Source organism: Capricornis sumatraensis, chromosome 19 (assembly GCF_032405125.1).
Source record: "Capricornis sumatraensis isolate serow.1 chromosome 19, serow.2, whole genome shotgun sequence".
NCBI classification, from domain to species: domain Eukaryota; kingdom Metazoa; phylum Chordata; class Mammalia; order Artiodactyla; family Bovidae; genus Capricornis; species Capricornis sumatraensis.
The window spans coordinates 71227067-71253936 of NC_091087.1; the positions used below are offsets into that span (position 1 = coordinate 71227067).

At 48.5% G+C, this 26870-nt stretch overlaps 1 protein-coding gene across 6 annotated transcripts in view; it reads right to left on the reverse strand.

Moving 5' to 3' along the window:
• Nucleotides 1-10904: 10904 nt before the first annotated feature.
• The window catches only part of SETD3 (SET domain containing 3, actin N3(tau)-histidine methyltransferase), a 76856-nt gene continuing 60890 nt past the window's right edge, over nt 10905-26870 (reverse strand). For 3 of the 6 annotated variants that reach the window (XM_068990824.1, XM_068990823.1, XM_068990822.1), the window contains 7 exons: nt 25292-25350; nt 24337-24451; nt 19537-19611; nt 18445-18611; nt 17476-17561; nt 14125-14285; nt 10905-12180 (listed from right to left, as the gene is read on the reverse strand). In XM_068990824.1, the coding sequence (XP_068846925.1) occupies nt 11734-12180; nt 14125-14285; nt 17476-17561; nt 18445-18611; nt 19537-19611; nt 24337-24451; nt 25292-25350 (1110 nt within the window). In that variant the 3' untranslated portion in view covers nt 10905-11733. Of the gene's footprint in view, nt 12181-14124; nt 14286-17475; nt 17562-18382; nt 18612-19536; nt 19612-24336; nt 24452-25291; nt 25351-26870 lie in introns of those variants that run through there. The other 3 variants (XM_068990825.1, XR_011146288.1, XM_068990826.1) reach the window with 3 other exon arrangements.

The window sequence follows — 26870 nt, forward strand, 5'->3', positions numbered from 1 at the left end:
GACCTGCTCCGGTGCTCTTGCCTGGAGAATCCCATGGGCGGAGGAGCCTGGTGGGCTGCAGTCCATGGGGTTGCGAACAGTCGGACACAACTGAGCGACTTCCCTTTCACTTTTCACTTTCATGCATTAGAGAAGGAAATGACCACCCACTCCAGTGTTCTTGCCTGGAGAATCCCAGGGACGGGGGAGCCTGGTGGGCTGCCGTCTATGGGGTCACACAGAGTTGGACATGACTGAAGCAACTTAGCAGCAGCAGCAGTCACTACATCCAAAATAGGTAACCAGCAAAGACCTACCATATAGCACAGGGAACTCTACTCAATATTCTATGATAACTTACAAGAGAAAAAATCTGAAAAATAATGAATAAATATATACGTATAACTGATTCACTTTGCTGCATACCTGAAACTGATGCAACATTGTAAATCAACTATGTGGTGGTGTTCAGTTGCTAAGCCATGTCTGACTCTTTGTGAGCCATGGACTGCAGCATGCCAGGTTTTCCTGTCCTTCACTATCTCCCAGAGTTTGCTCAAGCTCATGTTTGTTAAGTCAGTGATGCCATCCAAGCATCTCATCCTTTGTCTTCCCCTCCTCCCCCTGCCCTCAATCTCTCCCAGCATCAGGGTCTTTTCCAATGAGTTGGCTCTTTGCATCAAGTGGCCGAAGTATTGGAGCTTCAGCTTCAGCATCAGTCCTTCCAATGAATATTCAGGGTTGATTTCCTTTAGGATTGACTGGTTTGATCTCAACTATAATCCAACAAAAAATTTTTTTTCAATTATGTGGTCAGTCAAATCTATCCATCTTGTGTTGCTACTGGGTTTTGAGGGAAAGTTAGAGAGTCTTCACCTACCCCTGAGTGCTGTCCTTTAAAGTGGAGAATGGGGAGAGTGGGGGGAACAGACATGGAGAGGTGGAGAGCTCTGCTGGAAATAGAAGACAGGCCAGTTCAGTGTGGAGCTTGAAGGGATTCCAAAGGGACTCACTTAAACAAGTAGCTCCCCAAACACTTCAGATTCAGGTAGATTTGCTGAAATTGAGCCGAAATCCCATGCTTCGTGAAGACATTGATTTATTTCACGGTGAGAGCAGAGTCCAGGGCAGGGTGCTGTGCCTCTGGAGCATGCATGGAGAAGGGCAGTGCTGGTATTCTACCAGCGGGTTCTTTAGCTGCTAACCTGCGGTCCAGGTGGAGAAACTGGAGGTCAGTTAAGTAACCCAGTCACCTGGAGGAAGGGCTGTGCCGAGGTGGGGCGGGGGCTTATTTGTCCCCCAGGAGACCCGCGCCCCATCCCCAGGGCAGTTTCGGCTAATGGCATCTGCAGGCCCCGGGCTGTGGGCCTGGGCTCGCCCCTCCCCCACAGGCGCCTCCCCCCACACCTGCCTTTCCTCCTGAACCTTCCGCCTGCCCTGGGGTTTATGCTGCAGATTGCCAGGCGGCTCCCTACTCCAGCCTGCACCCCCAAGCACCGTGTAGAGCGCCATGGGGATCTGTTTGCACTTCAGAGAGCGCCCCCTGCAGGAGAAAAGCCCCATTTCTTCTACCAGGTTTGTGAGGGGTGGGTCGTGGGCAACTCTGTAACCAGCCTCCAGCCATCTCAGGGACGCCTCCTTTATCTCAGCCCCATCCCTGGCTCCAGCCCGCCAGCGCAGAACAGCCAGGCACCAGCTGCCTCCCTGTTCACCGGGACAGTACTGCTGCTGATGTGGCCAGGCTCCCAAGCTACCTCACCTGAGCCCCGCTGTGTCCCTCTGATGTGCCCAGACCAACCCTGATTCCATCCTGTTTAGGGCTCTGCTCCCCTCTGGGTGGGCGTCCCTGGTGGCTCAGCTGGTAAAGAATCCGCCTCCAAGGCGGGAGACCCGGGTTGGATCCCTGGGTTGGGAAGATCCCCTGGAGAAGGGAAAGGCTACCCACTCCAGTATTCTGGCCTGGAGATTTCCGTGGGCTGTATAGTCCATGGGGTCGCAAAGAGTTAAACACGACTAAGCAAGCTTCACTTTCCCTTTTCCCCTGTAGGTACCTACCCCTGTAGGTACTGTAGATCCAATAAAATGTCTGAAATAAGCTATTGTGGACAAGGAGGAGGAGAGATGGGGCGCAAAGAGGGGGTTGGAGCCGGGCAGGAGGAGTGGGCAGGTGGGAGAGGGCTGGACTGGGTCCCTCACGGCCCGGGAGTTCAACAGGAAGCCAGCGCAGGCCAGAGGCACCTTCCTACAGTTCCATGGCTAAGACACCACGGCCTCTTTTAACCAGGCCCCGCTAAGGGCCCAGAGCATCAGGTGCGCTCAGGTTTAACGCGGGTTTGCAGCCTGCGGGGATATTTCGGGATCGGCAGATGCTGCTCTGCGCTCCTGTTTCCCTTCCGCGCCCTCCGAGCAGCAGGTGTCCCCGAGGACAGGCTGCTCCCAGGAATTCTGTAAACCCAGTTGTGTCTTTGCCTGCAGACCACAGTTCTCCAAGAAAGTGACCTTTCCTTCCTGAAAGTATGCGGTCACCCTGTGAGCTCCTATCCGTCCATCTGTCCCCTCTGCCAGCAGGCGGAATGTTGTGGAGTTGTTGGGAATAAAGCATTCTAGTGCAAGTCACCGTTCTAACCATTTTGCAAATTATATTTTGTAAAAGCGTAAAAAACTGTTTCTTGTTTTGTTTTTTGGGGGAGGCTGTTTACAGTTTCAGTTTTAGCTCACCTCTTGCTGAGTTAAATGGCTTGGACTTCGTTCTTCTAGGGCATTTTTCGGGCACCTATTCTGTGAAAGGAGCAGTGGGCACACGGAGCTGTAAATGGGGTGTCGGGGATCGACTGCAAAGTGAAATCTCGTGTCAGGAGTGCTGCAGTGGGCATGAAGGGAGGACCTCAGTCACAGCTTAAGGGTCCAGCAGCTGGATCGCGGGGGGGCGGTGGGGAGGATATCCAGGGCCACAGGGCACCTGTGGACAAGGTAGGGTCCTGGCTCCATGCATATCATCGGTATTTTTTGGATAAATAGGTGTAATTGTAGGTCTTAAATGTTCCTTTAATGTTGAGCATCTCTGTGCTGAGAAGCATTTATTTGCACAACTTGGACCAGCAAGCCCCAGACACCCAACCAGCGGAAGCCCACCTCTAGAATCAAGTTCTTGGCTGAGTCTGGGAAGGTACCTGCTCGCAAGGCGGTGCAATGCAAGGGCTCAGCGCGGTTTCCCCAGGCGGCTTCCCGGTGAGCGGGTTGTCCCAGCTAGTACTGCCACCAGGCGGCGCACGCTGAGCAGGGGAAGGGAGATGGCCCCAGAAGGACCACCTGCAAAGGCGGGGAGGTGACCCAGGGCCGGAGGGAGGGCGTGGGTTGGGTTGGGTTGAGAGTGGAAAGGGAGGCTTGGTTTGTCTTTTGTTCTGGGGCGGAGGAGGTCTTGAGGTCCTTTCTCTGCTGTTTCCCGAGCCAGGAAGAGATGATAGAATTCCATCCCTCGTGGACACGGCTCTGGGGGGCTGCCCGCGGCGGCGATGCGGGGGAAGGGCAGGCAGGCTGCCCATCGCTCAGCTTCACCCTTGGCCTCTGGTCGCCGGTGACCTAGCTGCCTGATGGCTGTGTTTGCTCATCGCTTGTGGGTCATTACAGGGATTCAGGGTGACACTTTCGGTTAACTCACGTACTTTGTTGCAAGTTTGCAGAAATTACTTATTTTAAAATGGGCAGATTGGAGACTTGAAGCCTGAAGTCCACATAATTTGAATGACTAGAATCCTGAGGTGAGTGAACAAGCGCCTATACTCATATTATCCTACTAACAGCGCACAGTATTTGGGCTTAATTTTTCTATTTCCCCGGCTTGTAATCTACTTTCCTTCCCATCAGATAGACAGTGATTCTGTTCTTCCAGGATCAGCTGTTTTATAATCATCACCCTGACAGCCGAACTACATCCCTGTATTCATTTAATAACTATTTATCATCCTCTATCTTCCCATTTTCAGAACGAAATAAGTGCTCCAGAAATTGGGGGAAAAGATGAAATTTGACCTTTATTAACTGGGTTAATTGTCAAAATCTCTGCTTGTAAAAAAAAATTAATGACCAAAAAGTGTAACTTTTAGAGTTTCAAAGATTAGGTTCATGTCCAAGGAAATATAAACTCTGACCTTTTTGACACATGTCATAAGTAACATCTGTCCTAGTAAATTGCTGCTGTGAGCAATTATAACATCTTTCCTGTATCCAATTATGCAATTTAATTGCCCCTGGAAAGTCTGGCTAAAGAGATAGCCTGAAGAATTTTTTGATACCTACAGGAGTCATTTTATATTTGTTCCAGGGGAGTATATTTGTTCATTCAGATTTCTAACAGATTGAGACGTAAACTGGACAGAGAGCCTAGCCGCTTTGGCCAAAGGCACCTTGGTCAGTAAACAGCAAAACTTGTGACAGGCATGATGGGGAAACAGGAGACGAGATTCTGTGCCCACATGTGGTCTGTCACTGAGGCTGGATCCTCTCATTTCCTTGTTAATTGTCTGTTTGAGATGGAATGAAGTAGGTGTGGATTAGTCAAACTCCATGGGATTCACAGGTGGTTTTTAATTTTTTTTTTCTATTTTTTTTAACATTTTATTTTAAATTGGAGTATAGCTGATTAATAATATCGTGATAGTTTCAGGTAGACAGCCACGGGACTCAGCCATACATACACGTGTCCATTCTTCCCCAAACTCCCCTCCCATCCAGGCTGTCACATTGAGACAGAGTTCCCGTACTATACGGTAGGTCCTTGTTGGTTATCCATTTTAATTATACCAGTGTATACATGTCCATCCCAAACTCCGTAACTATCCTTCCCTGCGCTTTCCCTCCCGGTAAACGTTAAGTTCAAGTTCATTCTCTAAGTCCGTGAGTCTGTTTCTGTTTCATAGATTCATTTGTTTCATTTCTTTTGATTCCACATATAAGGGATATCATATGATATTGCTTTCTCTGTCTGACTGACTTCACTCGGTATGACATCTCTAGGTCCATCCGCGTTGCTGCGGACGGCGTTACTCATTCTTCATTGGCTGAGGGATACTTCGCTGTGTGTATGCACCACATCCTCTTTACCCACTCCCCTGCTGATGGACAGTTAGGGTGTGTTCCCGTCTCGGCTACTGTAAACAGTGAGCAGGCGGTCTTTCAGATGCTACCATTCGGGGATGGGTGTTTGCAGACGAGTTTGAGGAAACGGGGCTAATGCCCTGCCTTCACACTCACACACACCGGTCTCGTAACAGATTCTGTTGTTTCTGTTTCAGCAAAGGAAACAGGGATTTCAAAACTGTTATTAATCGAGTCGCCCCAAAGCTATGATGCTGGGGTCCCCTCTTATCATCCCCACAATGTTAGAAAGGTCCCACAATGTTAGAAAACCTGGAAATGTAGTATCTAATAAACATGAAAAAGATGCTAGTTCCCTGAGGCACGTGTTCAAAGCACTTAAGTAAAGTTGTGAAAAGAAATCAGACTTAAACTCTCTACTACTTGGTCATAGAAATGAACCTTTGGGGTGGAGGAGAGAGAAGGAATAAGAATTAGGCTAAGAGAGAACTAAGGTCATCTACCATTTTGTAGATTGTGGCATTAAAAGCCCTGGCCAGTCTCGTTTATGTTAGGAATAGGAAAAACAAAAAACGAATGTACCTGAAGGCCTGGTTTGGGGGTGACTTCCCCTGGACATGGGCAGGGTGCTGGGCCTGCTCCTCCCGGGGCTCCTTGTGGACGAGGGGCCCACGGCCTGCACTCTTTGTCCCCTGAGCCCTGATCAGATACTCAAACAACTGTGGGAAATCTACAGGTGTCACTGAGTGAAAATCACTCAGTCGTGTCCAACTCTCTGTGACCCCATGGGATTCTCTAGGTCAGAATACTGAAGTGGGTTGCCATTCCCTTCTCCAGGGGATCTTCCCAACCCAGGGATTGAACTGGGGTCTCCTGCCTTGCAGGTGGATTCTTTACCAACTGAGCTATGGGTGTCACTGAATCAAAGCTTATTAAGGAAGAAAAAGTAGGATGAGACCCTGTGGCCATTGGTGGCACCTGGACCTGCATTTTGTCACCTGGAAAACAGGGCTTCCTCCCTGTCCCAGCCCTGGCCACCCGGTGCAGTGGGGTGGAGCAGCAGGCCGGGGCTGCCTGAGTGCCCATGGAGAAGAACCCCCACCTTGAAGGCTGTCTGAGCTCCGAGAAGACACCCCTAGAAAACGGCTGGGTCCCCGGGGGCCTTGCTCAGCCTGGCTGGAGCGCCCCCCCACTCACGTCGCAGGGCTGAGTACCTGGAGGAGACAGCGACTCTGCCCCAAGGACAAGCGTGAAGGTCAGGCTCTCCTGGCGCTCTGAGGACTCCTCCCAGGTATCTTACGGGGGAAAGCCAGGCCTGCTGCCTGAAACACGGGAGCTTTCATCAATGTTGCTGACCCACGAGTTAACAGTTCCCACGGCCTCTCAACAGGTGGCAGGAACACACCCAACCAGGCTGCTCTCCACCTCAGAACCCTTGGCACCTGAGCCTGGCAAAATGCAGACTGGAAACGCTTTTCTGTGAAACACTGCCTTTGTTTGAGCTGCTGGTAGTTAGGGGTAGACACCCGAACTAAGACAGCACAGTGTCCATGACAGCACTGGCGTTCTGAGCTGGGCTCTGACGTGAGCTGTGCTGTGCTTAATCGCTCAGTCGTGTCTTGACTCTTTGCAACCCCGTGGACTGTAGCCCGCCAGGCTCCTGTGTTCATGGGATTCTCCAGGCAAGGATACGGGAGTGGGTGGCCATTTCCGCATCCAGGAGATCTTTCCAACTCAGGGATGGAACTCGCGTCTCTGATGTCTCCTGCATTGGCTGGCGGGTTCTCTACTACTGGGCTTCCCTCATAGCTCAGTTGGTAAAGAATCTGCCTGCAATGCAAGAGATCCCGGTTCAATTCCTGGGTCAGGAAAATGCCCCGGAGAAGGAATAGGCTACCCACTCCAGTATTCTGGCCTAGAGAATTTCATAGACTGTATAGTCCACGGGGTCGCAAAGAGTCAGACACAACTGAGCGACTTTCACTTTCTTGCCACTAGCACCACCTGGGAAGCCCAAATGTGTGTGTATATGTATGTGTGTGTGTGTGTGTGTATATATGTGTGTGTGTATATATATATGTATGGACTCACCACAGGTACAGCTGAGTTGTAAGAGCATTAGGAGACTAAATAAACCTGGGAGTTGGCACAGAAATGAGTGTGAGCATCTGGGTTCACTTTCCCAACCCCACAGTCAGGCTGAGGCCATGAACATGGGTTTCTCTGCAGTTTTATCGTGTTTCTATAGGAAATACCGATGGTGGCATTTGTGTTTAAAGCACTGGCCACCACTCCATTTTTCCTTCTGAAGTTCATTTGCTGCAAGGTGGTGGAACTCTGCAGGTGCTCTCCTGGGGGTCCCTGGGCTCCAGCCCAGTCCAGGAGCCTCCTGTGGGGTTCACCAGGGAGGGATGGGGCTCAGCGTCCTGTGCCCTCACCCAGCCGGGCACTGCCCTGCCCCCCGGGGAAGCCCTGAATGTCCAGGTCCCACTTCCAGCGCTGCTTTTCCCCGAGTTCCCAAGTGCACAGAGCACCCCCTTCTCGTGAAGCACGGCGAGCTCTGCCCGGGCTGATGGTTGTTTGTTCAAATGGCTGCCCTGCCACCTTGGGGGTAGCCCGGGCTTCTTAGGAATCCGAGTTACACAGAAACTGGTGTCGCCCCAGGAGCACGACCGCTGCCCTGCCTGGCTCTGAAGTTCCTGTCTCAGTTGGACAGATGCGAGCAGCCTGCCTGCAGAGCAGGGACCCGTGTGCTCCCCCACCCCCTGGGCACCCCCACCTCTAGTCCCACGAACACTTCCTGCCTCCTGGGAGCAGCTCAGACTGAGAAAATAGTAATAACTCACATCTACTGAATGCTTAGCACGCAGCCGACACTGTGCCAGAAGCTTCTATACCCATTACCTCATCCAGTCTTCCCTGTCCCCTCGGGAGGGAGGAAGCACAAGACACCCTAAAGGCAAGTACAGAAACGCGCAGGGACTGTCCGCAGGGCCCAGGAGAGCAGCCTGGGACCGTGGGCCCCAGAATCTGCACTCTCAGGCAGCACGGACCGCCTGTACCGTGATGAGTAAAATCAAAGTGCCCCCAGCACTTACAACACGCTCTCCCCAGCAGGCACCCCTTCCGGTCGGCGGGGATCTGCCTCCCTGACCACTGGCCAGGGTTGTGCCCAGAGTCCCATCCCTTCTCCCAGGGAGGCTCCTCAAACACCCAGGGCCAGCGGCGCAGCTTCACTAAATAACACATTCGACAGTGCATCTGAATGCAATCTGAGTTCCTCAAATTCCACTTACACACAATCTTAGGTTTACACTATACAAGGTGCCACTGATTTAAAAAAACAGTAGGGGGACCCTTAATGAGGTGACTGGCTTCTACTCTACAGTTACCTGAAATTGACATTTAAATAAAAGTGAGCCCAATTCTTCGGTCAGGTGATAGGCTATAGCCTGTTAATAAACATGTTCATTTTGCCAGATCGATGATAATGGGAACGTGGCACAATGTATCACAGAAAAAGCCTCTCACTGTAGCCATGGTTACAGCCAACGCTTCACGATCTGGATTTTCTGAAACTCACCCCCTAAACCAACCCCCAGTAACCATGATTCCTGATTTTCTTTACAGACACTGCTATTTTAGTTCTGAACCCAAGTTGTAGGTACTTTCTCTGGTTTTTTTTTTTTCTTTCACTCCAACATTTATGCATTAACCACCAAAAATATAGTCGTGATGATTTACAGAAAATGAATTCCCTCATTTTTAAGTGAAAGTTTGACTTAGCACAACCCTGTATGTTGGGAACCTCGGAATATTATATTTTTAATGTCTTACCCCATCTCTCAGAAAAATTAAACACATCTTTTAGTGAGCCTATTCTAGAAACTATTGGGGGAAATCACCCATCGATTGCCAGCTTGTGTGGAAAAACGGGGTGATTTTTCTAGGGCTGGTGAAATCTAATTGCTAACTGTTTACACAAATAACACACAGAGCTAACGAAACAGAAGCAGAAGCTGGCGTTTTTCCAATGACTAGCCTGAGCAGCCTCTTATCCAACAGCATTAAGAAGAAAGTAAACTTTAAAATGATTTGAGAGAAAGGTCTATTTCCATGACAGATGGCAGTGAGGGTTCTTCAGTGCCAATTTAATCACTTTCCTCAGTTTTCGAATGCTTCAGCTGTGAATCCAAGTGTCTGTGCAGTAGTGCTGCCTGCCTCTTGGGCACAGGGGGCTGGTGACATGCAGTGGTCTTGCTGACCCGGCCAGGGCCCTGCCAGGGCAATTCTCCTCGACCTAGGAAATCACGTTGTTCAACACATCGTCTTCTGACATTGAAAGCATACTATGATCACCATTTTTGTCAGAGAGTCTCCTCCACTGGAGCCGAACCTCTCTCTTTCTGGTCCAATAACCTTAACAGACCCTGGTGGAATTAGTGGACAGAGCAGTCTCCCAATTTTTAAGCAGGGACTGCTGATAATGTAGTGCCATTCTCTCATCTCCCAAGTAAATTAAGGGGCTGAACTCTGAGCGTGGGATCCCCCCACACACACTCCATTGGTGCCTGAGGACCAGGGCGTATCCCTACCCCAGTCCAGCTCCACCTCAACTGGAATCTTCTCCAGGGAGTATTTTGAAACCATCCCATCTCATGAAGCCAGTCTGTCTGAACCGGACATGCACCTTTCAAAGGACACACTTCACATTAGACTTGAAAGTTGTTATCCAATGAGAAACTCGTCTACAATCAGTCATGAGCATTCCTGTCTCTGGGGCTTCTGTTGCAGACAGAAAACTCCCTGAATACCACTGTGCTTTTGCCTTTTGGAAGTCAGCCACGTACGTCTCCCAGACACTTTGGTAAAGGAGTTCGGTAAAGGGCTGATGGGAGAGGTGGTGTCATAGGCAGCCTATTAGGACGAAGTTGAAACTGTGATCGCATGAACCAACGCAGGACGTTAAAGGGTGCCGACCTCATGGAAAGATGAAGCCTGCCACGAGTGTCCAATGCGCGGGTACACTTGATGCGCCAAGCTTGGGGAGGCAGGGTGTCCTCAGTAGAGAATGAAGCAAGCGGTTGACAGAGCTGTGTCTTCTCCAAGGATAAACCCTGAGAACGTCCTGGAGACATCTGTGTGCAGTGATGCTACTGAGACCGTCGGGCAAAGAGTTCACTTGGCATTTTTAAAAATAAGTGATGTATTTAATACGGCTTTGGAGACATGAAAATATCAACACGAAGTTGAGGATGACTGGCCATGAGCAACTTGAAGGCTGGTGGCTTTCTGGGGATGGACCCTACTCCACCCCCAGTCACCACCCTAAGCCTCTACCTCCCCCAACACTAAGAACCCCTTTCCAGTGTTCCTGGGGCTGCCGGGCCTCCCCGAGCTCCCCCTGCAGGCAGGGGAGGGTGCTGAACACAGGCTTCTCACCTATCTTGAGTCTCCAGGGGAAGCAAACACACCCAGCAGAGGTCAGGTTCACAACCTGCCCCATGGAGAGCAGCAGGGTTTACATAAAAGCTCCCCTGGTGGCTCAGAAGGTAAAGAATCCACCTGCAATGCAGGAGACCTGGGTTGGATCCCTGGGCCCAGAAGATCCCCTGGAGAAGGGAATGGCTACCCACTCCAGTATTCTTGCCTGGGAAATCCCACGGGCAGAGGAGCCTGGCAGGCTACAGTCCCTGGGGTCACAAAGAGCAGGACACGACTGAGCAACTGACACTTTCACTTTCGACTCAAGAGGCCTGTCACACTCCAAAGAAAAGGAATAGACAAAAATATTAATCACGTTTTCCTTTTAATAAGGCTTTTTACTCAAAAGTGTAGCTTTGAAAATCTCTAGCTTGTTGTGACAACCAGAGAAGCTGGGAGCGGCCTCGCCTGAACTCGGCCGTGGTGCTCTCCTCACCGGGGTGGAGGGGGAGCGCACCGCTTCACAATCAGAGCCAACGCAGAAGTTTAGGAGCAGGATATGCATATCCTACTTTGATTCCAGGAGAAAGGACACGTTCTTAACACAGTAAAACAAAACACAAAGTAAACAAATCTTAAGAAATCACTAGGGGTGTGTGTGTGTGTGTGTCCGCATGTTTATATCATTAGGATTATCATCAACATTTTAAACTATTAAAAATAAGGTTGCCACCTTTCCTTTTCTTTCGGTACTGGGGCATTTTTTTTTTTTTTTTAGAAAAAAAAAAAAAAGAAAGGATTTCATCTTTTTTGCCCAGACTCCCAGGTTTCCTAACCTCGAGCCCGTTTTCCGCTGGGCACCCCCGGAGCGCCCTCGTCAGGCAGGAGGCGGGGTGGGCCTGCCCCCTGGCTGTGGAGAGGCGAGGCCCACAGCAGCACCGCGGACGGGGAGCTGCATTCTTTCCCAGGCAGAAAAGGTGTCTGCCCGCAGAGGGCCTGCAGAACCTTCCGAGGCGCCTCTTCCCTCTGTGTTCTGCTTGGTCAACTGGTTGGTTTGGCCTAGAAGCAAGATGGCAATCATAATCAGAAAGGGAAGCTAGATTTTTTAAATAACTTAAAAAAATCATTTTTATATAAAGCAGCAAAAACATATTTTTCTCTCAGCAGAAAGAAAACCGTGAACAGGGAAACAGCGATGTAAACGGGCCCGTTCATAAACCTCGGCCGAAGCCGGGGCTACTGTGCAACGTCCTCGGCGCTGTCGGAAGAAGGTTCTTTGGTGTCTCCAGTCGCTCTTTTACTTTCCTCTTGAGTTAAAGTTTCCTTCTCTGACCTGGTCCCGTTGGGGATAGCGCTTTCACCGTTGACGAGCCCGTGCTCGGCGGCCTGGGCCCTGCGGACGGCCTCGCTGAGGGTCAAGGTCTCCTGCGCGCCCGCCTCCCCCTCCAGGCTCCTCAGCACCAGCGGCAGCCTCGAGTCCGCCACGCCCTCCAGCAGCCCGGCGCCGCCCTCCTCGTACTTGGGCAGCGGCGCCTGCTCCTCCATCTGCCGCCGGTAGAACTCCCGGTTCGCGGCCGCGCTCTTGACCGCTCTCTCCAGGATCTCCTTCTCACCTAAGCGCAGCTTGATGGCCATGGTGGCACGGGCGGAAAGGTCGTGGTTTTTCAAGAAGGACTTATCTTCCTGGAAAAGAAACAGCAAACTCAACCATCTCAAGTCTCTAAACTGGTAAACTATAGCAACAGAAGGCAGATCAGTGATTGCCGGGGACGAGGGCACAAGGGAAATTGGGGGTGGGGAGGGGAGAAGGTTCCAGAACTTGATTGTGGGGGTGGCTGCATGACTGTATACTTACACCCAAGCGTACACTTTAGAAGTATGAGTTTTACTCTATGTAAATTATATCTAAATAAATGATGGTCAAACCAAAAAGAGGAGCCTAAATCACACAGTGCTTGGACGCTGGATGAATGATGGGTATTTGAAGTCAAGGGACCCAGGAGGAAACTTTGAAAGCACAAATAAAAACTTACATTTACTTGTATCATATGAAATACAAATTATAAAAAAGCATTAACTAATTTAAAGATTTATCTTCTAATCAATAACGCCTCTTGACTCTCTTGGTAAGGGTAAATGTGTTAAATAGAAAAATATTAGTTAGTTAAATTTGGTTGTTGCTGTTTAGTCGCTGTCGTGTCCAGCTCTTCTGCAACCCCGCGGGCTGTAGCCCACCAGGCTCCTCTGCCCATGGGATTTCCCAGGCAAGAATCCTGGAGTGGGTTGCCATTTCCTTCTCCAAATAAGTTGAATGAAAAATGTCAAATACTCAATGATTTTGCTAAAGAATTACAGTAATTTACATTTAAGAATCTCTCATGAGAAAAGATGCTCAACATCACTCATTATCAGAGAAATGCAAATCAAAACCACAGTGAGGTACCATCTGACGCTGGTCAGAATGGCCGCTATCAAAAAATCTACAAACAATGAATGCTGGAGAGGATGCAGAGAAACGGGAACCCTCTTACACTGTTGGTGAGAATGCAAGCTAGTACAGCTACTATGGAGAACAGTGTGGAGATTCCTTAAAAAACTGGAAATAGAACTGCCATACAATCCAGCAATCCCACTGCTGGGCATACACACTGAGGAAACCAGAACTGAAAAAGACACGTGTACCCCAGTGTCCATCGCAGCACTGTTGACAATAGCCAGGACATGAAAGCAACCTAGATGCCCACTGGCAGACCAACGGATAAGAAAGCTATGGTACTTATACACAATGGAGTATTACTCAGCCATTAAGAAGAAAGCATTTGAATCAGCTCTAATGAGGTGAATGAAACTGAAGCCTATTATATGAGTGAAGTAAGTCAGAAAGAAAAACACCAATACAGTATATTAACGCTGCTGCTACTGCTAAGTCACTTCAGTCGTGTTCGACTCTGTGCAACCCCACAGATGGCAGCCCACCAGGCTCCCCTGTCCCTGGGATTCTCCAGGCAAGAACACTGGAGTGGGTTGCCATTTCCTTCTCCAATTAATGAAAGTGAAAAGTGAAAGGGAAGTTGCTCAGTCATGTCTGACTCTTAGCGACCCCATGGACTACAGCCTACCAGGCTCCTCCATCCATGGGATTTTCCAGGCAAGAGTACTGGAGTGGGGTGCCATTGCCTTCTCCATATTAACACATATATATGGAATTTAGAAAGATGGTAACAATGACTCTATATACAAGACAGCAAAAGAGACACAGATGTAAAGAACAGACTTTTAGACTCTGGGAGAAGGTGAGGGTGGGATGATTTGAGAGAATAGCATGTATATTATCATACGTGAAATAGACTGCCAGTCCAGGTTCAATGCATGAGACAGGGTGCTCAGGGCTGGTGCACTGGGATGACCCTGAGGGATGGGATGGGGAGGGAGGTGGAGGGATATTCAGGATGGGGGACACATGTACACCCATGGCTGATTCATGTCAATGTGTGGCAAAAACCACTACAATATTGTAAAGTAATTAAAATAAATAAATTAATTTTTAAATAAATAAAAAAGAATCTCTCATGAAACATCTTTTAAAACATGACAAAGCACAAATCCTTGCTTGATCAACCAAATCACCTCGATGGTTGTCTTGTATGTTTTTAGAAGAAGCGAGGCTCGGTCTTCAAGAAACGCCCACAGCCTGACCTCGTTGTCCCAGCTGACAGGGTACTCAGAGTTCCCCAAGGTGAAGATTCTGTCAATGGCACTGTCTCCCAGCAAGTGTTCTTTCAGCTCCTCTACAGGAAACACAAATAGTCGTCTGTTAGGGGAAACAGCACCACTTTCATACTAACCAGCGGCCACCTCACCAAACAGCCTCCCCACAGCATCCCCGTCCGCGGTGAAGTGCTCCCTTCTCGCCGGTCAGTCAGAGCAGGGTCAGAGCCTGACCTGTCTCAGGGAAGGAAAAAGCGGGAGGTCTTCTTGATCGGCATCTAGATCAAGCCTTGCTTGGCCAGCACTCCGCGTCTCATTGTTTTTAAGAGGGGTCCTGAGAGCCTTTAGATGGTTTCAGAAGATGCTTCTTAAAGACCATCTGGAGAGACACACCCCTTCCTCTGAGAACACCCTTCCTGCAAACCGTGAGCCCAGTCACACCAGTTGGGTAGAAGAGACATCCAGGTGAGCAATGCAATCAGGAAAGACAACAGCACAAGAGCCCAGTGACCCTTCTAGATTGAAATCTGAATTTACCACTTCCAGTAGCTGACCTGACAAAGCTATCTGTCTCATCTTGTAACAAGTAAACCACAAAGTGAAACAAGAAAATGGACTAGAAAAATCTTAGTTAATGAAAAAAGTGTGCCTATACCCCTCACTTGTCAGGCATTTAAATAGGAATTACAAATAAACACAAGTGCACATCTCAATTACCTTCAAATACATGTAAGAAGAGGAAAGAATTCAGCAACTGCTCTGAGCACTTTATCTCCTGGCACATTATCTTCAAAAGACCAAAACGTGCCGATCCTATTCACGCTCAAGAAGCATACCCGTGCTTCTTATGTAATTATGAGACAGTGTCTCTTTCAGAGCAAAATGCCCCACAGCTGTCACTATTTACAATTCAAATGGAAGAACTTCTGCTGCCAGCAAACCAAACTTTTATTAGTATTAGTGAGAATGATTCAAAGAACGCATCAATTGTCTTGACATGACAAACTGTCTATGACTACAGAGAAACTAAAGAGAATCAACGAACCTAAAATGATTCAAAAGCAGGGTTTCTTTTTTTTGATAAAATAGAAGTTAATCTAATATTCAAAAACAGAAATTTATTAAGTTGCATTTGTTAGCAAAAGATCATGAAAAAATTGAGGATTTTAACATTTTGAGCCTATAGTTTTATTCTTTGTATAAAGAAGATAAACTTCTTGGGTGGAAGAAGTATCTTTTTGGAAGTCCCCAATACTAAGGTTCCTATCTTTTTTTCTTCCTCAAGCTACCCGAGTTTCACCCTTTAATGAATGTTGGGAAGCCAAGAAGCTGAAGCAGAGCTTTCTTTCTGCTGCTTTTCAGTGAAATCAGTCTGACTTCATACACCTGGAGAGATGAAACCTAGGAAAGGCCATCCACCTGCCTGCGACACTTGGGAAATGAACACAGCCTCCGGGAGCAGGCTTCTTTCCCCTCTTCCCTGACTCACAGACCCTTCCTGGATTCCTTGCACTCACAGGGCTCCTCACCAGCCCCCTTTTCCCCCCACCCCAGCCACCATGAGAGCATGGTTTGGTGGCCCCCAGCCTGGCTCCGTGTCAAAGACCCTGCAGTGCTAGGATCTCTTCCATGGACTGCAATTCCTGCAAACCAGCAGGAGCCACAAGGGGGCCCGCGGCACAGACTCTGAGTTGGCTGAGCTGGTCCCAAGTCAGGGTCACTGCCTGTAAGCTCAGTGGCACATTCCTCTCCTCATGGCACAGGAGTTTCTATGTCAGTCAAGTGGGAAGCCCTGCCTCCCTCCCACAAGGCGGCTGAGAATGAACAGCCTGTGCCACAGTCCTCTACAAATGCAGACTCTGACACGGTTAGATAATCCAAGATTATCTGTAAGTTCTCTCCCAATGCAGTAGAGAATTATTACAAGAGCCCCGCACAGAGTGGGGCTCCCAGATTCCAGGGGTCGTCATCGTCATCACTGCTCTTAGTTATAAGCTTCTTCAGGCCATGAACTGGGACATGTGACACTCAACTCTGTAACCCTACCTTATATGCAAGAAAAGCCCACAGTTAACCGTAAACTCGTGTCCACTAAACTGGAGTGATGGCTCACCACCACACACAGAAGCATAAGCTCTCACTCAAGTGACAGGGAGTCCAGAGCAGTGTGGCTGTGAACGAGGGATGTGTCTCTGGGCTCTGCAGTTGGGGTCCAAGTGGCCTCTCTGTGCTTCGGGACTCAGATTCTCCCACCTCCATCCTGATGACCAGCCAGATCCCGGCAGCACTTCTCTGGCTGCGGACATGAAGACAGGGAGCTGGGCGGCAGAGCCCAGCAGGCTCCCTCCAGGGGCTGGCATTTCTGCTCCGGCCCAGCTGCCCTCGCTCCAACGCTCGGACAGCCTCACATTTGTCTGTTCAATCAGGGGGCACTCGCTCGCTTGCTCACTCTTTCCCACCCAATCTGTTGTGCACAGGATCCAAGGTGCTTTACAACAAGAGCAAACTCACACACAATTAACAATGGAATCTCAGGACCAGGGGATTTGGAGGAGTGTATTTTCCGATGAAGAATGAAACATGACTGCAACAGGTCACATCTCAGTACTAGAAACCCCGAATGGCTTACTTACAGAAACATACAATCGATGCTCAATACTATATATATATGAAACTCTTTTTGTGCCTGAAGTAAGAGGCTGTTGACAAGAATATTTTGCAATTTAAACAGGTTCTGTTTGCAGTGTTATGTACTCCAACTGGATGCCTGGCATTAAAAGGCCTGCTGGCAATTTTGGATCCAAACCACAGAGCTGGTTAACAGATGAAGGCCTCTGGCCCACACAGGCCCCAGCCAACCCCACAATTTCAGTGCCCCCTCACTCGTCCAGATGAATTAGAGACATCAGACCCCTTGAGTACACTGAGGCTCTGTTGTCCCAGGTAAATAAACACATCAAAAACTTCCGTCTACAAATGTAGAATCTGATACAGTTAGATAGTCCAAGATGTTATACGTTTTTTTCCTAATGCAGTAGAGAATTATTTGTTTATTACAAGTGAATATTGACAACACATCGAGGATTTAATAAAAAAAACTTGCAGGATGAAACATCATTTTCTTCTTTTTCCAATATTACCGTCTTACCTCCTCCCCCAAAGTGCTTTAATTTTAAGCAGTTTTATCTTTAATCTGAATCCCTCTGCCTCACACTTCATGAATTAAAAAAAAAAAAAGAAAAACATTTTTTTTTCCCTGAGATGATTTACCTTCGGTCATGCAGAAAACTCGGAGAAAAGCCAGCAGCTGGGCAGAGATGGGCGGCTCGGTGAAATGCAGGGCAAAGACGCTGGAGCTGACAAGAGAAGAGGCTGCATCAGTCCCAGGAGCCCACTCCTGCCCACCCGCGCTGCAGGGAGATCTCTAAGCCTGCCCTCGGGGTGGTGACCCTCAGGGAGCGCCAGGCCAGCCAGAGGCCCCCCTGCTTCTCCCCCGAACTCTAAATACACAGCGTTCAGTCCTGGCAAGATGCAGTAGGGCTGGGGTGGCCCAGGAGGACAGCGGGGACCGCCACTGCCAGCGGTCGCCGGTCTAAGAGCCTTCACCTCAGGGGCACACGACACACTACAGAACCGAGCACACCCACGCTTCCTAACAAGAGGCTAACGATAATTTACGCTGAGGTCACATTTTAGTCATTAATCAAATATTGACATGTTCAATAAAAAAAAAGGTCTAGATAATCCATTTTCATTAAGAATGGTTCCTCCATTCCCTGGAGAACCAATAAATCATAATTCTTGTCTTTTTCATTTTGCACCTCAAATGCAAGAAAATCTTAAAAAATTTAACCAGAAATTCTTGAAATCACTGAGGATTGTGACTTCATTACAGAAACTAATGGTGGCAAAGAATTAAATGAAACAAATTGATCCAGGTCATTAACCTTTTCAAGGTGAAAGGCATTAATGACATGGAGGCACTGATTTAACTGAAGGAGGATTTCAGGCCACATACCCTGGAACTGACTGTGGATGCTTTCAACGACACGACTATGTTGATCTGAAAACGCTGGTAAATCACCATACATCTAACGGTTTAAATTCGCAGTATAATAGGGATAAAGGGATTAAGACAAACTACAGCGGAGGAGTTGCATTAGCTCGCCAATTAAACACTCTGCAACTGGAAGTATTTCAAGGACCACAGGAGAGAGCTGACAGGCTGTGTCTACGTACGTTGGGATGCCAGCGCGAGCCAGGACCTCGGCCTTCATGGCGTAGAGCCGGTCACTTTTACTCACTCCAAGCTTTATTTTCACTCTGTCGTGTGAATTATTGTCAAAGAAAAAACCACTGTGGATCACAAACTCTGCATTTGACCGAGTGCCATAAAAAATGTAAATCTGAGATGCAGTAAAGAAAAAATAAAGGGATATAAAAGAAACTTAACATCCATTCTCAGTACAAAGCAGGGCAAAGGGTCAGTTCTCATACATTTACCGGGACTTTACACTAAGAGGACGGACAGCCCTGAAGGAACCACACCCTGTTCTGAAGGCCCGGTGCAGCCAGGTTGGGCCTGCCGGGTGAGGAGCGCGCCCCCCCAGGCCTCCCAGCACACAGAAGAGCCAGACCCTGTCCCGGCCTCTCTCATAACCCCGCCCTGCCCAGGCACAGCGATACTGTCCCTTTACAACTGCACGTTACAGTTCACCATGTTCTCCCCTCCTCTGACCACCAGAGTGTCTGGCGGAAACCCGTTTTTAGAGGCTGCGGCAATTCTGCACGCAGCAGAGGGGTGATGAACTTTCCTCCGACACTTGGTTAGACTGACACTTTTCACTCTGTCTCCGCAAGAATGTCAGTGGCCTGTGTCAGTTCCTGCTCATGGCTGACAGAGTACAGGTGTTCTTACCTGCATATCTGCAAGCGGACTGAGAGGCTGAGCCCCCCCCCACCCTCACCCCAATTATTACTGAAAACAGATTCAAGAGAAAGTATAAGAAGACAGCTCTTGTGGGTCCCGATTCCCTTATGGTTTTGCCACTTAAATACACAGCCTCCATATAAAGAAGGTTCTAATCCACAGAGAAAGATATGAAAACGACGCAGTTTATATAATGGAAAAAATCTGTTCTACTGTTGTAACACAGGACAGTGTTACACACAGTCGGGCAGCTGTGCACATCTTTCTCCCTGGAGGGCCCAAAGGTCCCATGCAGAGCATGATGTGTTTATCCTGGCTTTGGGTCCTAGAACATACTCCTTAAACAAGCCTTAAATACAAATCTCACACAGTGTGAGCTGAGGGTCTCGGGCGGAACCCACCTGCTCTCCGGCCCGGAAGTCCTGCAGGGCCACACACTCGCAGCGGTCGTCCTCCAGGTTGTAGCCAGTGGTGATCTGAAGACGGGAGGGAGCGGGATAGGATAGCGTGAGTGCTCTGGCTCAGAAGGGCCTTTTTTTTTTTCCAGCCATTAGAGGATAAGAAACACCCAAAGCTACTTAAAAGGGTGCATTCAGCCCTGCTTCATCAAACTGAGCAGAGTTATTTTCATTAATTCTGTTCACACCAGACATCCTCTTGGAAGACCCCAAACCTGCAATGAGGGACATACTCTTCGGAAAATGTACACATTATCCCTTGCTGGTCTCAACCAAATACAATTATTCATTACATAGTTACCGCCTTTGAGCCCATCCACCCCCAACCCCACAACACAGGACAAATGCTCCCCAAGGATGAAGCAGGATCCTAGAATTGTGAAACTGAAGTCACTCAGTCATGTTCAACTCTTTGCAACCCCACGGACTGTAGCCCACCACACTCCTCCGTCCATGGGATTTTCCAGGCAAGGATATGGAGTGGGTTGCCATTTCCTTTTCCAGGGCATCTTGCCGACCCAGGGATCAAATCCGGGTCTCCAGCATTGCAGGCACAGGCTTTACCGTCTGAGCCGCCAGGGAAGCCTGGAACGGACTTGCAAATGGCATCTTTTCCTCCTATCTGGCCACTAAGAACCCAACGCAAGTCTTCTGCTGGATCAAGAATCAGGGGAAAGAAAAATTCTGTTTCCAAATTATATACATGTTTTACTCTAAAACTAGAGAAATTCAAACTTTCAGACAAGCAAAAGAAAAACAGAACAAGTTAGGTGCATCCTATCCACTTGCTTTATGCTGAAAGCTATACTGTGAGTTTCTAAACCCCTCAATCACTGACTACACGGAAATCCTGCATCTCTCATCGCTCCTGTCCTGGGGGCGGGGGTGGGGGAGGCAACATTGTAGGCCCGGCACTTACACCCCCACTTAATTCCCTGGGCCTCAGCTGGTCAGCATGTCACCTTCCAGGTCGCCCTTTGAATTCCATCTGTCCAGTCATCCCCCTGCTTGTTCGTGCCTGGCTTATCATGTGCAAAACCCTCCCAACTGGTCTCAAATTCCTGCACCATCCCTCCTGCATCCCTGGGGATATATACATTGTTGACGTCTTGTTTACAACCTTTCAGTGGTGCTCTTCTTTGCCTTCATAAAAAGATCCAAATTTTAGAGCAAGGCCAGTTTTCAAGGAGCCTTGTGCCTCCTTACAGCCTCTGGACCTGCCACTCTGGCCACTGTCCCCACTCCCTCGTGCTTGCAGCTACCTTCAGCCCCTGTTCAGCCTGAGCCCTGGCCTCTCTGGAGGCCTCCCGTCATCCCACCTTCCCTCCATGCCCCCCAAAACCCCTCCCATCCCACAGCAGGGCATTTATCTGTGTACCTGCCCCTGCCAGCCAGACCTGCAGCCAAACCCTTCTCACCTCTGGGCCTGCAGCTTGGCTCACGGTGCCCAACATCCGACACTGCCCCTGCCCTTCACAACATCTGCCTGACAAAGCAACCTCCAGCGGGGGAAGAATACGGCCCCTCAGGGCAGCCCCCCATATCTTAAATGGTCTGTGCGTGTAAACTCAGTCACTTCAGTCGTGTCCAACTCTCTGTGGCCCCATGACTGTAGCCCGCCAGGTTCCTCTGTCCATGGGATTTCCCAGGCAATAATACTGGAGTGGGCTGCCATTTCCTTCTGCAGGGGATCTTCCCAACCCAGGGATCGTACCTGCATCTGCTGCATTGGCAGGTGGACTCTTTACCCTCTAAGCCACCAGGGAAGCCCTAGAGTGTCTCTAAATGCTCATTAATAAGTCTGATCTCCCCATTCTATCCCAGGGAATCAGAATTCAAGACAGCTTCACGTGCTATTTCCTAATAAAGGTGTCAACAGCTCAAAAGATTACTTCTGAGTCTAGGGAAAGGAAGGCCAGACAACACTACTCTCTAAACCCAGCATCCCCAGAACCAATGGCTGAGTAGACACACACCGAGAAATCTGAACACTTGTGATCTGCAAAGAGCAGTGAGAAACAGGAAAGCGATGGGCACGTCATGAAGCCAGCTGTCCCAGCTCATTCCACTCACAGACCAGCTTAACCCTGGATAAAGGGAGTCATGGCCTGAGTAGGCAGCAGGGCAGTCAGTGCAGAGGCCCCGCGGTGGGCGTGTGGGGGGACAGTCAGTGCAGAGGCCCCACAGTGGGCGTGTGGGGGTTCCAGGGTCACAGGCCAAGCAGGCACTTTTCTGCCACTGCAAACACCTGGGCTTCCACCTTGAGACTGAAGCCTGATGCGCACCTAAATGTTTCAGACTTTTCAACACTCAAGCGAAAGGCCTTGGGGAAGAACCTCCCTAGGTTCTGCCTGAACCTCCCAAAGCCCTCTCATCCTGACTGTCAGAGGCACAACTCAAACCCAAGGGCTGATCGTCCAACATGCTCCACCTGTGGGCACCAGTACAGGGGCCCCGGACAGCTGGGAAGCGGCCTTCTCTGTATAAACGGACCGACCTCAGGGAAGGGCGGGCAGCCCGGCGCCCCCCGGTTCTGACCCAGGCACGCAGAATTCAGATACAGCTCAACACGACGCCTGGAGCCTTGTCTGTGTGCTTCTCCCAGTGGATGGGAGTGGTTCCCTGCGCCAGGCTCCGGCCAGCCCCTTCCTTCCTCACAACCTTCCTCGCTGCTGCCGGCTTGGAATCACTGTCACAGAACCTGACTCTCCCATTCCCTCCCCCGTACCCAGGTGCAGGCACGCTGTCAGAAGCGCACGGCGTTGCCCGGTTACTGATTTCTGTCTCCTCCCTCAGTGGCAATCAGATCAGACAGACAACGGCTGTCAGGACAGACGCACACAGAGAAGAAATCTACTGTCTGAAAAGCTGAGCCTTAATTTAAAATACCTCACTTTAAAAAAGAGATTAACTGTTCAGATGTATGACATGCAACTTCACAGTGTTAAAACAGATTCTGAAATCCTCCCAGACAGAATTTCCCATGAAGTCTTACAATTATGATGGCCAACAGTTCAACAAAGGTGCAGCAGAAAGAATTAAGTATGTGGAGAAAGTAACCACTGGAAGGAAAAGTACTAACATCTCACATGAGCCTTCTCAAGGTCAGCAGTGTTCCTGCCCGGGCTGCGGTGGCTTAAAGATTTGTCGAATAGTGTAGAAAAAGACAGCATGAGCAGTCATCATCAATTCAGTAATTTTATTACGAGATAAACTTTTTTTTTAACTTTTAGGGGGAAAATATGAGTAGTGTACATGAAAGCAACATAAAACCAGTCTGTGTGTGAGCGTGTGAAGAGGCGAAGGCATGGAGAGATTCTCAGGAAGCCAGCGGCCGGCTGCCCAGGAGCCACCGAGTGGAGCAGACCACGGGGCCTGGGACCGCCGGGGACCCTGAGTCTCACCTTGCAGAGGCTTCTGCTCTGTTTCACAGGTTTTGTTTACAATAAATGTGTGCTTCTTACATTTTAGAAAGAAAAGAATAAACCCCAACAATCAATCAAGTCTAGGAACCAACGTCTTAATCCAAAAGAAGAAAAACAAAAATGCTACAGCCAAAGATTAAAAGCTATTTGAAAATTCTTAAAACTTCAACATGATAATCAGTTCAAACAGCTCCGAAAGAGCAAAACTTAAAATTTTATTTATTAATGAAAATAAATGATAAAATATGCTAAGAACACCTCAAAACGGCTAATTAAGCATATCTAAATTAAGGCGAAAGTACAATTTAAAAAGTCTCGTTATTTCTTCTCTACAGTTTAAGAGTGTACTGGTTGCTAGACCTTCCCAGATTAGCACTAGGGTGTTCTATCTTAAGTGTTTGGCAAACGTTACATGTGTTCTGGCCATTTTGTGGAATTACATGTAAAATACTCATTTGCAGCATTTTTCTAATCTATTTATAATACTGCTAATAATAACAAAGAAAGCTGACAGTGAGAAAAGATGAACAAAAAACTAATCAAACCAGTATATGATTATAACATACAAGTTCAAAACATCCTGAAGTTGACTATCTTTCCAACACTGATTTCAGGAAACCTCTCTCGGACGCCATCTCTGCACAGAGCAGCACTCTCTTCTGTGGCTCACGGCTGAAAGCACGCTGAGCCACAGAGGCAGGCTCCTCTGTGCGTCCTGACTAACCATCATCGCGGCATCTCCCTGTCTCCTTAGCGTCCTCTGAGGCCAAGTGCACCTCCCCCACCCCATCGCCAGGGGCACCAGGACAATTAACACCAGGTTAATCGAGGGGGCCAAGGACATGTCCACCCATCAGCTGAAGGAGTGGGCCAGGGGACAGAAAAGAATCAGAGACGCTTAAACAACTGGAAATCAGTCAGCAAGGACAGAAAACCAGCAACACAGAAGCAAACAGCAGGAAGAAGATAGGTTTCTTTTTTTTTTTTTTTTCAATAAATCAGTATTTTGAAAAGAATCAGGAAAAAGAAACTTTGGTTTAGCCTGTGGTCCTTAGATAAGAAAATGTATGTCTAGGCTTAGCACATAAATGCTGTTCATTGTGGCTTCTGAAACTGACATAAGACTCCCGTTTTCAGGATTAAGTAATAAACACAGGGAGAAAACCCCTAGCCTCTACTCAAGGGGGGCAGGGCAGGTGGCAGGTTTGGTTCCGTTTGCTCCTCTGGGAGGGGAGGTCTGGGAGGGGAGGTCGAGGAGAGTGACCTGAGGCAGCCTGCCCTGTTCCAACCACACACGACCCGGGTAGTGGGTGCTCACCAGGCCGCTGGTGTGGTTGCACATGTCCCACAGGGGGATAAGCGCGAGGGTCACCCGGGAGCCGTCCTCCGTGGGAATCTGGTTTTGTCGAGTCATAACGGAAGAGACCGCCCACCTGCAATAATCCGAAGAAAAGAGGCTGATTAGGGCCGGCACATCAGAGAGCCCAGGGCAGTCACAGGTACCTGACTTCTCAAAATCCTTTCCTAAGCTGCAAAGGTGACAAGTGGCCACCTTCGTCGTCATTTACAATTTACTTTTAGAGTTGGGGGGTGGGGTACGGGTATGGAAGGAAAGGAAGCCAAGGGCAATTAAGGAGTCAGTGGTTAAGGGTGGGGGGTGTTTCTGGGGGAGAAAGTGGCCTGGAAGGAGGGCTAGCTGAGACCAAGGCTGGCCAGTCCCCTGCAGGTCGCAAGCTGGGCGGCCAGGGGGACCCCAGGCCTCTTTCACACAAACGCTGACTCTGTTCCTACTTGGAGCCTCAGTGAAAAGCAAGCAGTATAACTCCTTTCTGATCAGAAATCCTCTAAGAATGCTTCAAAATGTGGAATGCTATTTTTTACTATGCTGTGCACTACACTGAATCTGTTTAAAAAAAAAAAAAAAAGCCCCTACTTCAAAGCACTAAAATAGTCTACTTAGAAAGAAAAAAGATCCCCAGGACCTCCCCACACTAATGTTAATCTCAGGCAGCGCTTGGCTACAACAACTAATACCCACCAATACAGGTTAGTGGAAATTTCCACATGGCTATGAAAATGCGGCTACTTACCCCAGCTGTCCGGGATAACTTGGGAAAGACTTCTTTTTTTAAAAGGCTTTAAATGGTCATGCAAACCACTTCTTATCAAAGCTCTTTGCACTTCTGAGACCCCAAATTCACTCAGGAACCACCCTCCAGCACAGGCCTCATCCACATACACCCCCCCCCCCCATCACCCTCCCACACACCAACCTGTAGTCCTCGTAAGTGAAGGAGTCCTTCAAGGGCAGTTTGTGGGCATGAGGATGGGTCTGGGAATGAGGAAGTTTTAGAAAGCAGAAGTGAAAAGAGAAAAAGGGAAGACAGAAATCAGTCAGCAGAATTTCATTATTTAGCTGCCTAACAGATCCTAACAAGAGCCAAATGAAGCAGGAGGCGTCCAGCCGCGCTACTGAGGGCTCATCGTGCTATTATGCGCTCATACATCACTGTCAACTTAATTTGTTGTGCCCAGCAGCCGCCATAAATCTGCCGCTTGTATTCTGATACCAGGGCCCACAGACAAGGCACACAAATAAAATTTAAGGTGGACTGAGTTTACAAAAGGTAGGCACACCCACACGGTGAGTATCTGATCAACACAGAAACCCAGAGCCCAAGTCAGGTCCCACCTGCCTCCACATCCTGTCCCATACTGTGCTGGACAGCCCTTATGAAGAGTCCAAAGCTCTTCTTACCTCAGTAAAAGGAGCAAATAAAGGTACTCGAATAAACTGAAACTTCTCTCATTAATCTCTGACTTCAAATCATTTAGAAGGAAATCAACTTGTTATGTGCAAATGAATCACACACATGGCAGATGCAGCTCAAATACAGAAAATCAAGAAAAAGGACAGTTCTGTAAATTATGAATTAAATGTTACAAACAAATATAATGAAGATAAAATTGAGACTGGCACATTTAAACTTCACTACTTTTTTTTTTCCTCTAGACAAAAGATGATTTGATAAAAATATCCCAAATTTCACACATTGGAGAAAATTTAAAACATCTCAGGTTCTCGCTCCATAATACTCTCCCCACACACACCTTAGACCTTTCGAGCACTTAAAAAACTTTGTCTCGATTAAGAAATTAAAAGCTGTAACGGTATAATTTTAATCTTCGGTTTCCATTACAGGCTGATAGACAGATTGCAGTAAGTGATCAAATGAGCAAATGGTGATTTCTGAGGCACCCGTGCAATCGGCTGCACCGTCTCTGCACCGCTGTTAATGCATGGAGCCCCATGTAGCATGCAGTTTTTACTCAACACACTAGCATCGCAAGTGCACAGCAATTTATCATCGCTCACTGTAATGTACTCGCTGGCACCGGCACGCAGGACAGTGGGGGATGAGGCAAAAGTGGCTCAAACCGTAAATCAATTAGAAAACAAAAGCTGGTGCTCCCCGCGCAATTTTAGGCAAATTATATATTACAAGAGGCTGCCAATTGGGTGCTAGCTCCCAGGTGCCTGCTTCTCCCCTCTAACCCTCAACCCAGTTTTAACCCTTTGGAAGAAAAGTCAACATAAGGAAATACAGTCACACAATATTGTGATGTTGTGACAATAATAAAAATGAAATTAAAGAAGATGCAATTTAACATAAAAATAACCTATTGCCCAGGGGCATTCTCTTGCTGCATTTTCTAACTAGGAAGATGAGGCAATCCTGTCTCTGGTTCAAGCACAGCAAAGATGGGAGGAGAAGCTTCTCATTACCTCTTCTTTGAATAGATGAAATGTAAGGCTGTGCTCCAAGACTCCTAAAGATGCTTTCCATTTAA